This window comes from Ascaphus truei, chromosome 4, assembly GCF_040206685.1.
Source record: "Ascaphus truei isolate aAscTru1 chromosome 4, aAscTru1.hap1, whole genome shotgun sequence".
In the NCBI taxonomy this organism is placed as follows: Eukaryota; Metazoa; Chordata; class Amphibia; order Anura; family Ascaphidae; genus Ascaphus; species Ascaphus truei.
This window is the reverse complement of record NC_134486.1, coordinates 95,209,072-95,226,271: the sequence shown is the minus strand read 5'-3', so window position 1 is coordinate 95,226,271 and position 17,200 is coordinate 95,209,072. Positions and strand designations below refer to the sequence as shown.

The 17,200-nt window shown below is 47.0% G+C and overlaps 1 protein-coding gene across 2 annotated transcripts in view; it reads right to left on the bottom strand.

Moving 5' to 3' along the window:
* Positions 1-16,512, bottom strand: part of PNPT1 (polyribonucleotide nucleotidyltransferase 1) — a 54,961-nt gene extending 38,449 nt beyond the window's left edge. The window contains exons 1-8 of one of the 2 annotated variants that reach the window (XM_075596220.1): positions 16,438-16,512; positions 9,969-10,029; positions 4,838-4,912; positions 4,541-4,646; positions 3,912-3,961; positions 3,633-3,696; positions 3,450-3,497; positions 1,227-1,340 (exon numbers count right to left, since the gene is read on the bottom strand). In XM_075596220.1, the coding sequence (XP_075452335.1) occupies positions 1,227-1,340; positions 3,450-3,497; positions 3,633-3,696; positions 3,912-3,961; positions 4,541-4,646; positions 4,838-4,912; positions 9,969-10,025 (514 nt within the window). In that variant the 5' untranslated portion in view covers positions 10,026-10,029; positions 16,438-16,512. Of the gene's footprint in view, positions 1-1,226; positions 1,341-3,449; positions 3,498-3,632; positions 3,697-3,911; positions 3,962-4,540; positions 4,647-4,837; positions 4,913-9,968; positions 10,030-14,141; positions 14,389-16,437 lie in introns of those variants that run through there. The other variant, XM_075596219.1, reaches the window with a different exon arrangement.
* Between the last annotated feature and the right edge of the window lie 688 nt (positions 16,513-17,200).

The window sequence follows — 17,200 nt, the reverse complement described above, 5'->3', positions numbered from 1 at the left end:
GTGCATTTGTGAAACTAAGCATTTTCCCCTTCAAAATTAAATTCCTTGTGAAACATATGGCCAAGCCTCAAATGGATGTTGCAATATCGCAAGCTTTCAGCAAAATAAGGTGTTGGTGCCATTTTTAAAGTCTCAGTATTAAGCGAATACAGCGGTTTCAGAGAAATTTTAAAGTGAACCTAGCGATTTTAGAGAATGTGACAAATTAGCCTATTAAATGAAATTGCAATGCACATTAATGTAATGCTTGACCAACCCTAACTAAGCCACGAAAAAAAAATGGGTCTATTGCAAATGGTTCATGACCTCATGTGAAAGGTTTGCACATCCCTACTACAGGTGCCTATTTTGGTATTTTAAGACTTTTCTAGCTCTACATTCACAGAATGATTTTCCAATTGGAATCCTTGTACAGTACAGTATTTTTCTGACACTCATCTCTGCGTTACCAACATACAAAAGGAAACGCACATACTGTATTAGCCTATGCAAAATTCAGCTACTGAGTCAATAACCTTCACGTCGTAGAGTGAACATCAATTTAAAGAAGTGAATCCCCAGAAAGAGCACCCAACAGAAGTACACCCTTTACAGAACTATATCTCTATTGTGGATTCGCAATCAGATGTACCCAATTACCCAAACTTGCGGCAGGGGACTAAAGCGTTAAATAAACCTCAACACTTTTGCATATGGGTACTCAGAAGTAGAGCATAACAATTAAGGTGTGTGTACTGTATATAAATAAAAATAAATTCTACCCTAAGGGATTGCTGCGTCATATAAATGTCACATTTCTGCATATTACATATATACCATTATAGACATTAGTATGCTGTAAGGTATAAGTGTGTGAATTCGGACAGTCTAATAAAACTATACATATTAAGGGAAATTACGAAACATTTAAGTTTAATAAAACAATCTTAAAATCATGCATGCAACTATGTGAAAGCCAGCAAGCTGTGAAATGAGCATTTCAAATGTTGAGTTTGTGAATGTTAAGTTTGTGTGTTATACAGGTCTCTAACTCGCAGTAACAGGGCTCAGTACGACTTTGGGAAAGATTCTCCAGAGGCAGAGTATACGCCATCCAAACTGAGCGATAAGTAAGCAGACAGAATAGTTGAACTCCATATCGGCAATGGGTACACTATATTAGGATTCAGTGCTTGCAAACCATACCATAGCATAACCACAGATTTTCTAAACCAGTTACCGCTTACCTATCTGACTTTGAGCACCTCCAGCGATGACCAGATTTAATGTACTTGTAGACATTTCTTTTCGGGTAGGGTTAATTATGAACTCTCCAGCCATTAAACCTACCCTGACAGCACCTGCAGAAAAAGTACAAGCCGCAATTAGCATGTCTAGTCTCAAATAAAGAAATATTTTCAAAAATCTAAAGCTGCGCCATATACCGGTATGATGAAAATACCACAGTACTTGATTGGCAGTAACATGTTGGGATTCCCATTTGCAGTTGCTTTGACTGGAGCTGCATGTTACTGAGCTGTGGGACTTAACTCATCCCTCCTGGCCTTGCTGAAGCAAAAAGTATAGCAGGGCATCCTTGAGAGGCGTGCATCCCAAACCTCGGTTACAGCTCTAACTGCAGCAACTTCAAAAGGCAACAGACCTACTGCCCGCTACTAGAGCTGGGGTGGCCAACTCCAGTCCACAAAGGCCAACAACAGGTCAGGTTTCAAGGATATCCCTGCTTCAACACAGGTGGCTCTGTCAATGACCTGTGCTGAAGCAGGGATATCCCGAGAACCTAACCTCTTGGTGGCCCTTGAGGACCGCAAAACCTCTCGCTCTCAGAGACCTTTAAATATGCTTTCCCTCCCAATGCAGGACTGCTGCACCATAGCTCCATAACCACCATCCCGACAAGGCCCATTACTGGTTTTCTTCTCCACTTCTTTGAAGCCTTTGCCGCACATCCATTGCTTGTTACCCAGCATTATATGCAGGTATAACTTGGGAACTGTAGAACGTTACCTAGCATGATGCTTTAGTATACTGAGAACTTTGATTAGCTCCTGTTCCAGTTTAAAATCCTTAAGTACGCAACTGCAAAGTTTTTAATTAAAAAAAATGTATTCAATACATATCTGCAAGCTTATAAACAGTGCCCCATCATTTTAAACCGTTCAAAATATTAACCCTATTGCTGCCAGATACATGCAACAAATTGCAGGACATCGTAAAAAAATAGTTTTTTTTCTTGGCAACTGGAACCACGTAGGCATGTACACTGCAGTTATTTCCACAATTAATTGTTACTATCAAATAATAAAATATTTTAACAAAAAGATGCAGATACAAATATTTCTTTTAAAAATAAATACATAAATCCCGGTGTCGGCTCCTTGTGACCTTGGGCAAGTCACTTTATCTCCCTGTACCTCAGGCACCAAAAAACAGATTGTAAGCTCTATGGGGCAGGAACTGTCAGCAAAATGTCTCTGTAAAGCGCTATGTAAAACTAGTAGCGCTATACAAGAACAATTATTATTATTATATAAAGGCTGTATAGGTCAATTCCCAAAAACACAAAAACAATTACCAAGTTTAAAGTATTAGTCAATGCTCCAGGGATTCTGCTTCAGATTATTGATGAACCAGTGAGGCAAATTTATCTTGATGTATATGCATTTAGGTTGAATGCAAAAGTGAAGAGAACTTTTAGTATTGGACATTCTCGGCTTATTATTTTCCATAGTATAGTTACATACTAGAGGAGGTTGAAAAAAGACATGTGTCCATCAAGTTCAACCTATGCTAAATGTAGAAGACAGATACTTTATCCTATATCAGTACTTACAGTATATTGATCCAGAGGAAGGGAAAAAAAAAAAAACCTCAGTGAAATATCATCCAATGACATCTCATAAGGGGAAATATAAATTCCTTCCCGACTCTAAGAATTGCCAATCAGATTACTCCCTGGATCAACATCCTTCCCATGTTTACTTATTAGGTATATATCCCTATATACCTTTCCTTTCTAAAAAGATGTCCCACCTTTTTATGAACAAATCTATTGTATCTGCCATCACAGTCTCCAGGGGGAATGAATTCCACATTTTAACTGCCATTCCTGTAAAGAACCCTTTCCTTTGTTGCTGGTGAAATCTCCTTTCCTCCAACCTTAAAAGATGAAAGTATTTTCATTTTCTTAAAATTACTTTTTCAGTCTAAGTGGTTCTACTTAAAGTTTCATGCAAAATTATATATTTTCAGGGATTTGTGTAAAAATCTGGCTTTACAGTAAGGTGCTACAAGAAAACTGTGTTTGGTTAGAGATTCATCAGAGCTACTTATGGTATCATCACTTTCTTCATTGTGGCTCAAACAAAGGAGGGATTGTTACAAGACAGATTCCGTGAATTGAAAAAATTACAGTCATTGTTTCTCAAATCACCAAAATCAATTCTTACCAATTGGGCCATTCCAAGGTATGTCTGATAACGCAAGTGCAGCAGAAGCTACAAAACAAGACAAAAAATTGTAATAGGTGAAAGTTTTATATTTTAAATCAGATAGTCTAATAGTTGTTGGTGATTATTACATTAATGTAAAAATGTGATTCTAGACACTTCAAATAAAAAAAAATATTTTACCTCCATTTATGGCAAGCACATCAGGCTCATTTACACCATCTACTGCCAACAAATTACAGATGATCTGGAGGTAAAAACAACATATTAGAACATCTAGATTTTGAGGCAAAACAGAATAAATTATGAACAGGAAACATAGCTAGGCATGTATTCAGTATGAACAGTACTGTAAGTGAAACGTTACTGTCATGCAAAAATCAAGCTTTATTGTATTGAAACTACATACATGAAAGATCAAACCAACGATATGTTGGCATACAGATAACAAGAAAATCTCACCTGTGTGTCGTAGAAGTAGCCGGCTGGAAAGAGTGGTCGGATAGAACGATCTGTAAATCAAAACTACTTTTAATGTAGTTTATTTTTTAGGTGAAACAGAAAATTCATCACCCCATGGAAGAAAACAATAGAAGTGCAATAACACTTGGTCCTGGTATATATCGATTTCGAGGAAGATGATTTTTTGGGAGCACTGAGAACCTCCAACAATACCAGCCCCCAAGATGTGTACCTGTTTGCCCTGGTTTCTGCTGCTGTATGCTCTTCCATTCCCACGCTCTTTTACATTGTATGACGATCGTAGAATCCCTTTAAATCCGAGTGGATACTCTCCAACATTTCACAAACGCGAACATGGGCCAATCACAATCTTCGGTGATGCCGATAGGCTGGCCATGTAGTGATGCCACGCAGCCAGCCGGTGTCGCTGAAGAATCTTATTGGCCTGCTGGTCGCATTTGTGAAACGCTGAAGGGTATGCACGGAGAGTAAAGGGATCCTACAATCGACATATGATGTAAAACAGGTCATTGTCACCTCAAGAAGTGCAAAAGGCAGCACATAAATCGTTTTTGGAAGAAATATTATTCATGGATTTGTTTCCAACATTTTTTAATTCTTTACGGTACCTATTATTCTGCTGGTCAGAATTTCATTATCTGCCGATCCAATTTCCCTTCGTAGATGATTTGTAGGAATCCTTCCTGCAGCAGCAGCTTTTTGGCGATAATCAACCTAAAAGCACAAGATTAAAAACATTGACTATTACTTCAGACAAAACAGATGTATGCAGTAAACATAACATTACATTCTAGATTAAAAAAAACAAAACAAAAAAAAAAACGTTCAGATGTACTCTTGACAATGACTTTAGGTTTGCAAACTGAGAAGCTACTGCTAATAGGGTTGGTAAAATTCACACTCACCACCAGCGGCATGAACTGAGATGGAGAAGGCTTTGTTTTACTGACGGCAGTTACCATGACAGAAGTCTCACCTAGCTTAAAGAAAAATAGACAAAAAGTCAAAACGGTGGAACATGTGAACGAGTTTAACAATCACTAGATGACATGTGACGATTCCAATGCTAAATTTAGCGACAGGATGATTGGGATGATCTCTATTGGTTCTGCATATGTATAGGAGATATTTGAATACCTCGTGTTCATTTATGAAATAGTAGTTACAAATGCAAACTTCCCAATGTTTATTTAATGCCAAATGTGGTTTAGACCATTTAGGTCAATGAGATGCGAGGTGTTTTCCAGCTCTATCTTATGATCGAAGATTGCTGGGTAAATGTGGGAATAAATGTCTACATTGCTGCAAACAATTGATTTTTACAGATCTGGTGTTTACTGAAAGGAGAATCTCAAAATGCAACAATGACTGCTTCAGTATATGAACATGTATAACTTTAGAAAACGGCTCACAGCAATAAAACACTAATGCCCTTAGAGTGGTTTTTAACCTTTTAAAAAAACATTGTGCACTCAATGCTACAAAAGATGTGTTCTGCAAACCATTAATAAATCTTATTGCGTAGTCAGACTATTGCCAACAAAACGATTTGAGCGATCCCAAGCAGTATAGTGTCCTAAGCTTGTGCACGGAACATAAGCTTAATTAGCCTCCAACCTGCACCTCAGTGTGTGCAGACAGCATGAGAAGTAAAGCCATTAATGACTGCCGGAACTTTCAAAGTCACGCCCCACAATGCCATGCCGCTGTGGATGCAAAGCATTGTGGGGAGACACTTTGGAAGCTCCTGCTGCAATTGACACTATACCATCCACGCCAATGTGCTCTTTGGGGCCTTGCCAAGTGCACAGTTCTCACCACTTGCTCAGAAACCAACTATACTGCCTGGCATCCACCATTACATGTTTGTTTTGGCGAACCCCTTGGAGACACACCTGTTGGGAATCACTGCCCTAAGACAACTCAATAGCATATATCAGTAGCTGTTTCTTTGTTATCATATTAACTCCCGAAAGACAACATCTTAAATTTGTCCTTGTTTAACCAGACTATTGGTGAGAAACAGGCAAATTAAGGGCTGCATGCAACCCCGAGGCGTCACCTGCTCCCCCTCCTCTATCCCCACCAGTCTCCGTGGCCCTGATGCACAGATGTGGCCCAACGTCTCGAAAACCTCCATTCGAGATCAATGGGAGGTTATAATGCAAGACACAGGAAGGCAGCACAGTTTGAGGGAGGTGAAGCTGCTGTTGCTTGAGGGTAACCGATATTGCCTTCACTCCTTGGTTGAATTGCGACTCAGTGTTAAATATTACTACAGGTAACAACCCACAATAATCACTGAATGCATATATTTCTATAAAATGGAAAACAGATGTTTATGTGTGGCAAACTTGAGGACTCAAAAGGCTGTTTATTCGACTTATTGAAGTAGATCTCCTGGCCACCAACAAACCGTACGTACCCTTTAACGTTTAATGTTCCAAAATGCAGTTGCATTCAGATATTGTAATCACAAACTCACCTGGCATTTGTTCACAGATTAGACATTACAAAATGAAACAAAGCATGCAGTCCTGGTATTCTCATTGCCTCAAGATAAAGAAGACACCAACTAAGACGTAGTCCCAACTCTGTTCATTAGGTAGATGATACATGAAGGAAACTTAGAATGTGCTGGATTCATTATTTTACCAGCTCTCTGTTTTCGTTTTAACAGTTCATGTGATAAAAACGAGACGTGTGTGGCTAGAAGTGTGATGCAGCGATATAACCACTAAGCAACTGGTCTAACACCAACGTATAACTCTGATGTATGCATATCTTTATTTATATAGCGCTTTACAGCAGTAATACATGTGACATAATAGGAATAAGGAAAAAAGGAAGACAATAAGGAAAACGGAGTCCCTGCCCCAAACTGGTAAGTAGGGAGAACATAGAGACTGTAGCTGGGTGTTATTCTAAGTGCGTCTACAAGGGGTCATGGTAAATGTATATGTGATTTATAGTATCAGCCAGCGGACCTACATATATTCTTCATTATAGGAGGTGTGTTTTAAATGTGGTAGAGTACAGTATAAAATGCGCGCTGGCCGTCAGAAATTTTCTTTAGAATCCCTCTTCATTGCTGCTCCCCATCTCCCGTGATCAGCGGGGCTAGAGAAGACTCGCACACATAAAAACAAAAGAATGGGGGCGCAGAAAAAAGGGAAAGAATCACTAAGCATTCAAAATATAAAACAATTTATAGTAGCATAAAAAGAAAAGTACAAAACTTACAATAAAATAAGGGTCATATACAAGTACTTGGATCCATATGATCCTTATTTTATTGTAAGCTTTGTACTTTTCTTTTTATGCTACTATAAATTGTTTTATATTTTGAACGCTTAGTGTTTTAAGGTGGGCCTTAAAAGGTGGAGAGAGGGTGCTAGATGGATATTGATGGGAAGGGCATTCCAGAGGTGTGGGGCAGAAAGGTTTTAGACAGGAGAGGGCTTAAGATACAAAAGGGGTAGGCAGAGAAAAATAGTAAATGGAGGCATGAGAGTTAGGAAGAGGTGTAGAATGTGAGGACACAGACGGGATGTCTTGATGAATGGAATCCACTGTTGTCTTAAAATAGTCAGCAAAGCCCTGAGGTGAAATGGAGGAGGAAAAACAGATTGACTCTCTACTCAGACCACAGTCTAACACAGAAGGGGGGCATGGATTAGACTTGCGAGTGTTGATTAGTAAAGAAAAGTAGGTTTGTTTAGCCTGGGAAAGTGCAGAGTTCAAACAGAATAGGCCAACTTTATAGTGAACTCTGCTAGAGTATAAAATTCCCTCTGGAGGCATTCAGAGGAGCGAGTACAGGAGTAGAGAATGCGTGTATGGCAGATAAGTCAAGGTCTGGTGTGTTAGAAGGGCGATGACGGCAGAGAGAGGGGCATGTAGATCAAGAGAGAATTATAGGGCAGAGTTGTAGTTCATGACTATGTTGTCAGTCTGTAGCAGAGCAGAGAGAAGGAGCGTAAAGTGGAATCGAGAGCCAGTAGATGTAGGTCTCTGTAGAAATGAGGGTTAGGTGGAGGGGAAGAGGAGAGTAAATGAGATAAGATAATGATCAGAGACCGGAAAGGGAGAGATGGAGAAAAATCAGAGTGAAAAGTTGTGCGAAAACCAGGTCCAGGTAGTGGCCATCCTGGTGGGTTCTGACTGCAGTCCATTGGTGAAGGCCAAAAGAAGAGGTTAGAGAGAGAAAGCGGGAAGCCCAAGAGGAAGGGGTCCTCAATAGGAGTGGAGAAGGAGTGGCTCAGTGAGCAAAGACACTGACTGGCACTGAGTTTGAAGCAGGGGAACCTGGTTCAATTCCCGGTGTCGGTTCTTTGTGACCTTGTGCAAGTCACCTTATCTCCCTGTGCCTCAGACACCAAAAATATAGATTGTAAGCTCCATGGGGCAGGAATCTGTGCCTGTAAAGCGCTACGTAAAACTAGCAGCGCCATACAAGAATATGCTATTATTAATATCGCAGTTGGAGTCCCTGAAGAGAAGCAGAGTTAGAGAAGAGAAAGAATGAGCCAGGATTGAAAGTCAGAGAGAAAGACAGAAGAGGGATAAGTAGAAGTAGGTGGGTGGTACATGACCGCTACCTAGAGAGGGCGAGGAGAAAAAAAAAAAGGATGGACAGTGTAAATCTCAAAGGAAAGAAAAAGAAAGAGAGGAAGGTATGGGAAGGGTTAGGTAAAGGCAGATTGAGGAGAGGAGCCCCACACCTCAACCCATGCTATCAGAGGGCAGCTTCCAGTGCAGAGTCAGACTGAGTGAATCAAGTCTAAGTTATAACAAAAAGAAGCAGAGAACGAGAGAAAAATAAGTCCTGTAGAGACAAGAACTTGTTAGAAAGGGAGCAGGTATTCCAATGGGCACAGGAGAAAGGGAGAGGGAACGGATGTTGACAGTGGATGGGTATGAGGCTAGAGGGGTTTACACCACGAGGACGAAAAGCTGGACGTGGGAGAAGAGGACGAAAGCATGCAGAAATAAGACAGGGACAAGGATTGGGAGAGAGATCCCCAGACGCAGGGAGAGGAGGAGAAGCATTGAGGGAAATGTGTGAGGAGGATCTGGAAGGGTGTGTTTTAGTGCAGGTGTAATGCCGAGTGTTGGCAAAAGGCGCAGATAGGAAAAGAGCAGATTAAATATATGGGGTTAGACATAATGAGGATGATATAAAGGAAAGTGCAGCTTGGAAAGAAGTGAGGTTAGAACAAATATAAATAGCAAAGTCATGGCAGTGAGTAGTGGTAGTTTAGTGTTGAGATTTGGGTGAGGACAGGGCACTGAAAATGAAGACAGGATAAGTGTAAATAGTAAGATGTGAAATATAAACAATTTATGAATGCTGGTGCTCTAAATGTTGCTAGAAGAGTGCGTCTTCTTGTACATATGTCTTTATTTATATAGCACCATTAATGTACATAGCGCTTCAGAGCAGTAATATGTGTGAATCATATAAATAACAAATACAGATAACACAAAGGGAAGAAGTGCTTCAGATATAAAAGTAACGTTTAGGAAAAGGAGTCCCTGCTCCAAAGAGCTTACAATCTAATTTATTGATGTGATTGATGTACTATAGTAGAGAAGTAAGGATAGGTAGTCACATCCCGAGGGTCATTTTAGAGCACTAATTGTCATTTTTAATACTATTAAAATGGTCTGAGGACCCTTTGAACACTACAAGTGCGACTACCTCTCCCTTAGTACTCTACTATTGAAATTGTGAGGCTTGAGGGAACCCCGCAACTTACAATTAAAATCACATTGAATCATGTCGTACAAACAGGGGTGCAGGGACATAGTACACATTGTACAAATGTACTTCTGTCCAACTCCAGGCCACTGTCCCCCCTCAAATTTCCGTCCCTAGAGGTATAGGCTCAGTCTAAAGTTTATCCCACCCAAGGGAAGCTATACACCCATCTGATTAACACAAGGGAGAAGATTCAATTTAGCATACCAATTACACACATGCTGTAGAACAGTCACAGCCGACAAAGTAGATGGTTCAATTTGGCAATTTACCTTCACAACAGCACATCCATCTGCAAATCGAGCAAGTTTGCCAGAAGATATTTCCATCTTTCTGTGAAACAAAAAGGTCTCCGTTTACTATAAAAACAACCAGATTTTGTACTAGTACAAAAAGGACCATAAGTTATACTGATAAGACAGCTCATCATAGGATATTGATAATGTGGGTGTGTGCCAGGATATTTTTACCTGCACTTGAATCTGTGTGTATTGGTGACAGATGCAACAATTTCATAGGAAACTTCCATCACCAAAACTAGATGCTCTGAATTCTGTTACAGTCAATGTCCCCTGTGTCCCACAGTGTCCCTCTCACACGTCCCTGTGTCAGTGTGTCCCTCTCACACGTCCCTGTGTCAGTGTGTCCCTCTCACACGTCCCTGTGTCAGTGTGTCCCTCTCACACGTCCCTGTGTCAGTTTGTCCCCCCTCACACGCCCCGTCTCAGTAAGTCAGTGTGCCCCCTCCTCACATGTCTGTCAGTGTTCCCCCCTCACACGTCCCAGAATGACCCACCCTCACATCCCTGTGTCAGTATGTTAGTGTCCCCCCCATCTCACATATCGCTGTGTCAGTAAGTCCCACCTTACATGTCCCTGTGTCAGTGTCCCTCCCTCGTATGTACCTGGCTCCCCCCTCACACGTCCCCGTATCAGTGTTCCCCCCTCACACATCCCTATGTCAGTGTCCCCCGTTACGTATCCCTGTGTCAGTGTGTTTCCCCCCCCCTCACACGTATCCCCGTGTCAGTGTTCCCCCTCACACGTATCCCTGTGTCAGTGTGTCCCCCCCCTCACACGTATCCCTGTGTCAGTGTGCCCCCCCCACACGTATCCCTGTGTCAGTGTGCCCCCCCCCCCACACATGTCAGTGTTCCCCCCCCCCACACGTATCCCTGTGTCAGTGTGTTCCCCCCCCTCACATGTATCCCTGTGTTCCCCCCCTCACATGTATCCCTGTGTCAGTGTGTTCCCCCCCTCACACGTATCCCTGTGTCAGCGTGTTCCCCCCTCACACGTATCCCTGTGTCAGTGTTCCCCCCCCCCCTCACACGTATCCCTGTGTCAGTGTGTTCCCCCCCCTCACACGTATCCCTGTGTCAGTGTGTTCCCCCCCTCACACGTATCCCTGTGTCAGTGTGTTCCCCCCCCTCACACGTATCCCTGTGTCAGTGTGTTCCCCCCCCTCACACGTATCCCTGTGTCAGTGTGTTCCCCCCTCACACGTATCCCTGTGTCAGTGTGTTCCCCCCCACACGTATTCCTGTGTCAGTGTGTTCCTCCCCCCCCACACGTATCCCTGTGTCAGTGTGTTCCCCCCCCCCACACGTATCCCTGTGTCAGTGTGTTCCCCCCCCACACGTATCCCTGTGTCAGTGTGTTCCCCCCCCACATGTATCCCTGTGTCAGTGTGTCCCCCCCCCCCCCACACGCATCCCTGTGTCAGTGTGTTCCCCCCCACACGTATCCCTGTGTCAGTGTGTTCCCCCTCACACGTATCCCTGTGTCAGTGTGTTCCCCCCCCCACACGTATTCCTGTGTCAGTGTGTTCCCCCCCCCACACGTATCCCTGTGTCAGTGTGTTCCCCCCCCCACACGTATCCCTGTGTCAGTGTGTTCCCCCCCCCCACACGCATCCCTGTGTCAGTGTGCCCCCCCCACACGTATCCCTGTGTCAGTGTGCCCCCCCCCCACACATGTCAGTGTTCCCCCCCCCACACGTATCCCTGTGTCAGTGTGTTCCCCCCCCTCACATGTATCCCTGTGTTCCCCCCCTCACATGTATCCCTGTGTCAGTGTGTTCCCCCCCTCACACGTATCCCTGTGTCAGCGTGTTCCCCCCTCACACGTATCCCTGTGTCAGTGTTCCCCCCCCCCCTCACACGTATCCCTGTGTCAGTGTGTTCCCCCCCCTCACACGTATCCCTGTGTCAGTGTGTTCCCCCCCTCACACGTATCCCTGTGTCAGTGTGTTCCCCCCCCCTCACACGTATCCCTGTGTCAGTGTGTTCCCCCCCCTCACACGTATCCCTGTGTCAGTGTGTTCCCCCCTCACACGTATCCCTGTGTCAGTGTGTTCCCCCCCACACGTATTCCTGTGTCAGTGTGTTCCTCCCCCCCCACACGTATCCCTGTGTCAGTGTGTTCCCCCCCCCCCACACGTATCCCTGTGTCAGTGTGTTCCCCCCCCACACGTATCCCTGTGTCAGTGTGTTCCCCCCCCACATGTATCCCTGTGTCAGTGTGTTCCCCCCCCCCCCACACGCATCCCTGTGTCAGTGTGTTCCCCCCCACACGTATCCCTGTGTCAGTGTGTTCCCCCTCACACGTATCCCTGTGTCAGTGTGTTCCCCCCCCCACACGTATTCCTGTGTCAGTGTGTTCCCCCCCCCACACGTATCCCTGTGTCAGTGTGTTCCCCCCCCCACACGTATCCCTGTGTCAGTGTGTTCCCCCCCCCCACACGCATCCCTGTGTCAGTGTGTTCCCCCCCCACACGTATCCCTGTCAGTGTGTTCCCCCCCCCCACACGCATCCCTGTGTCAGTGTGTTCCCCCCCCACACGTATCCCTGTGTCAGTGTGTTCCCCCCTCACACGTATCCCTGTGTCAGTGTGTTCCCCCCCCCACACGTATCCCTGTGTCAGTGTGTTCCCCCCCCCCACACGTATCCCTGTGTCAGTGTGTTCCCCCCCCCCACACGTATCCCTGTGTCAGTGTGTTCCCCCCCCCCACACGTATCCCTGTGTCAGTGTGTTCCCCCTCCCCCACACGTATCCCTGTGTCAGTGTGTTCCCCCCCTCACACGTATCCCTGTGTCAGTGTGTTCCCCCCCCTCACACGTATCCCTGTGTCAGTGTGTTCCCCCCCACACGTATCCCTGTGTCAGTGTGTTCCCCCCCTCAAACGTATCCCTGTGTCAGTGTGTTCCCCCCTCACATGTATCCCTGTGTCAGTGTGTTCCCCCCCCTCACACGTATCTCTGTGTCAGTGTTCCCCCCCCTCACACGTATCCCTGTGTCAGTGTGTTCCCCCCCTCACACGTATCCCTGTGTCAATGTGTTCCCCCCCTCACACGTATCCCTGTGTCAGTGTGTTCCCCCCCCTCACACGTATCCCTGTGTCAGTGTGTTCCCCCCCTCACACGTATCCCTGTGTCAGTGTGTTCCCCCCTCACACGTCCCTGTGCCCCCCCCCCCTCAAACGTCCCTGTGTCAGTGTGTTCCCCCCCTCACACGTCTCTGTGTCAGTGTGTTCCCCCCCTCACACGTCCCTGTGGCAGTGTGTTCTGCCCCTCACACGTCCCGGTGCAGTGTGTTCCCCCCCTCACACGTCCCTGTGGCAGTGTGTTCTCCCCCTCACACGTCCCGGTGCAGTGTGTTCCCCCCCTCACACGTCCCTGTGGCAGTGTTCCCCCCTCACACGTTTCCCTGTGTCAGTGTGTTCCCCCCCTCACACGTATCCCTGTGTCAGTGTGTTCCCCCCCTCACACGTATCCCTGTGTCAGTGTGTTCCCCCCCTCACACGTATCCCTGTGTCAGTGTGTTCCCCCCTCACACGTATCCCTGTGTCAGTGTGTTCCCCCCTCACACGTATCCCTGTGTCAGTGTGTTCCCCCCTCACACGTATCCCTGTGTCAGTGTGTTCCCCCCTCACACGTATCCCTGTGTCAGTGTGTTCCCCCCTCACACGTATCCCTGTGTCAGTGTGTTCCCCCCCTCACACGTATCCCTGTGTCAGTGTGTTCCCCCCCCCTCACACGTATCCCTGTGTCAGTGTGTTCCCCCCCTCACACGTATCCCTGTGTCAGTGTGTTCCCCCCCCCTCACACGTATCCCTGTGTCAGTGTGTTCCCCCCCTCACACGTCCCTGTGTCAGTGTGTTCCCCCCCTCACACGTCCCTGTGGCAGTGTGTTCCCCCCCTTACACGTATCCCTGTGTCAGTGTGTTCTCCACCTCACACGTCCCGGTGGCAGTGTGTTCCCCCCCTCACACGTCCCTGTGGCAGTATGTTCCCCCTCACATGTCCCTGTGTCCCTCTTACATGTCCCTGTGTCCCTCTTACATGTCCCTGTGTCAGTGTGCCAACCATCTCATATGTCCCTGTGTCGGCATGTCCTCTCACATGTCCCTGTGCCCGCCCCCCTCACATGTTACACTAGTTACCGGGCTCCCAAGTCCACAGTGACGGCGCCGCTCGCTGCTCTGTGACAAACTCTCCCCCCGCCCGGCAGGAGACGGGACCACAACAGCACACAGGACCTCATCCCACGGGGGGAAGAGACGGGGGACCTCGCTCGGCGCAGCAAACCCCACATCCCCATCACACCGGCCGGGCACAGCATGGAGGCAGCCATGACACCTCTCCCGACCTCCACCGCGCCGCTGTCCTCATAACCACGCCCACCACACCATCACAGCCACGCCCACATATCCAGACCAATTCACTCTGGAGAGGGCGAGTGTATGCGGCTGAGGTCACACGTACATTGTGTGCGTCGGTAGTGCAGTGGCGATGTGCAGCCGCTAGAAGGCGCAGGGATAAGTGAGAGCCTGATGGTGGCTGGTTGTAGGAGAGCAGAATGTGTTAAAAATGGGCAGTCCCTTGCAAAACATAGTAAACTCATGGCAGATTTATTACAGTGCAGAACATGTTTCATGGGTTAGATGTAGGAGAGTGGTGCTCTAAATACATCAGGCGAGTGGAATTATTTTAAAATTCATTGATAAATCTTTAATTAGAGATGCGCAAACGTACCCACATTTGCTTTGCCATTATTTCCCTCCCAACTTTCAAGAAAAGTTTAATAATTCTTCCAAAGCTCAAAATAAGCCCATTCATTGTATCGGGAAATGGCAAGTCACAGCGAAATTCCGAGAACAAATGTGACATTTCTGTACAGGAAAAGGTTTAACATGTATCTCTGCACATGTCCCCGTGTCAGTATATTCCCCCTCTCAAATGTCTCTGTCAGTATGTCCCCCTCACATGACCCTGTGTGAGTATGTTCCCCTCTCATTTCCCTGTGTGAGTATGTTCCCCTCTCATTTCCCTGTGTGAGTATGTTCCCATTCACATGTCCCTGTGTCAGTATGTCCCCCCTCACATGTCCCTGTGTCAGTATGTCCCCCCTCACATGTCCCTGTGTCAGTATGTCCCCCCTCACATGTCCCTGTGTCATTATGTCCCCCCTCACATGTCCCTGTGTCAGTATGTCCCCCCTCACATGTCCCTGTGTCAGTATGTCCCCCCACACATGCCCCTGTGTCAGTATGTCCCCCCTCACATGTCCCTGTGTCAGTATGTCCCCCCTCACATGTCCCTGTGTCAGTATGTCCCCCCACACATGCCCCTGTGTCAGTATGTCCCCCCACACATGCCCCTGTGTCAGTATGTCCCCCCTCACACGTCCCTGTGTCAGTATGTTCCCCCTCACATGTCCCTGTGTCAGTATGTCCCCCCTCACATGTCCCTGTGTCAGTGTCCCCCTCACATGTCCCTGTGTCAGTATGTCCCCCCTCACATGTCCCTGTGTCAGTGTCCCCCCTCACATGTCCCTGTGTCAGTGTCCCCCCTCACATGTCCCTGTGTCAGTATGTCCCCCCTCACATGTCTCTGTGTCAGTATGTCCCCCCTCACATGTCTCTGTGTCAGTATGTCCCCCCTCACATGTCCCTGTGTTAGTATGTCCCCCCTCACATGTCTCTGTGTCAGTATGTCCCCCCTCACATGTCTCTGTGTCAGTATGTCCCCCCCACACATGCCCCTGTGTCAGTATGTCCCCCCTCACATGTCCCTGTGTCAGTATGTCCCCCCTCACATGTCCCTGTGTCATTATGCCCCCCTCACATGTCCCTGTGTCAGTATGTCGCCCCACACATGCCCCTGTGTCAGTATGTCCCCCCTCACATGTCTGTGTGTCAGTATGTCCCCCCACACATGCCCCTGTGTCAGTATGTCCCCCCTCACATGTCCCTGTGTCAGTATGTCCCCCCTCACATGTCCTTGTGTTAGTATGTTCCCCCTCACATGTCTCTGTGTCAGTATGTCCCCCCTCACATGTCACTGTGTCAGTATGTCCCCCCTCACATGTCTCTGTGTCAGTATGTCCCACCTCACATGTCTCTGTGTCAGTATGTCCCCCTCACATGTCCCTGTGTGAATATGTTCCCATTCACATGTCCCTGTGTCAGTATGTTCCCCCTCACATGTCCCTGTGTCAGTGTCCCCCCCACAAATGTCCCTGTGTCAGTGTCCCCCCTCACATATCCCTGTGTCAGTGTCCCCCTCATATGTCCCTGTGTCAGTGTCCCCCTCTGGAGATCTAACCTGTCTTGATTAACCTCTGACACTCCAGATAGGAAGAAAACTACAGTACAAGTAAAACTCAAATTGTATGTAGCGCACTTTCCCCACCCCCTGAGAGATGTGTGGCTACAGTGTGTGTATGTGGTGCAATACCTGTGGTGCGCAGGAGATCTGAGTCTCCGCTACAGGGAACCTGGGGTATACCGGAGTCGATGTTCGGTCGGTAGCGCCTCCACCTGTACAGGATTCTATGATGTAGAATAACCCTGCTACAGGACCCGCATACAGTAAAACACACACTTATGAATGATAACAGTTTTACTGAACATAAATAACCTAGGATAAATATATATACCACCAACCAGGCCACGCATGGCCGTACCCTCCAATTCTCCGCTCCCCCACCCAAAGTGTGTGTGACAGTGCTGCCCCACTATAGTGTTTGAGTTGGTGCACTGATGCGTTGGGTACCTGCCGGGTGATGCCACACCCGGGCGCGCTGATGCCACGATGCTGGGATCCACGGATTCGATGCTGATACTGCGAATTCTCCGCTTCTATGTTAGGCCGAGTCCATAGAAGAACAGGCCGTGCTGAGCCGTGCGGATGCTCCGCGCTGAGCCCCTGCATCCTCAATGAGGATGCCTTGAGAGGGGGCTCACGCGAGTGTCCGCAGGCGTGCTGACGAGTTGGAGTTTTCAGCCGAGCGCCAAGCTGTTTTTCAGCGCGCTGTCGGCTGAAAACCTCCAATCACAGCACAGCAGTGTCAACGTCACGGCGCCGTGACGTCGACGTCAGTGCGTCGCGGGCGATTGGCCCAGCGACGTCACTGCCCCACCTCCCTCAGTCTCCCCCCGCCTCCGATCGCGCCCGCTGGCTCGCCTGTATGGGCATGAAATCGCGCAGATTTCAGCAG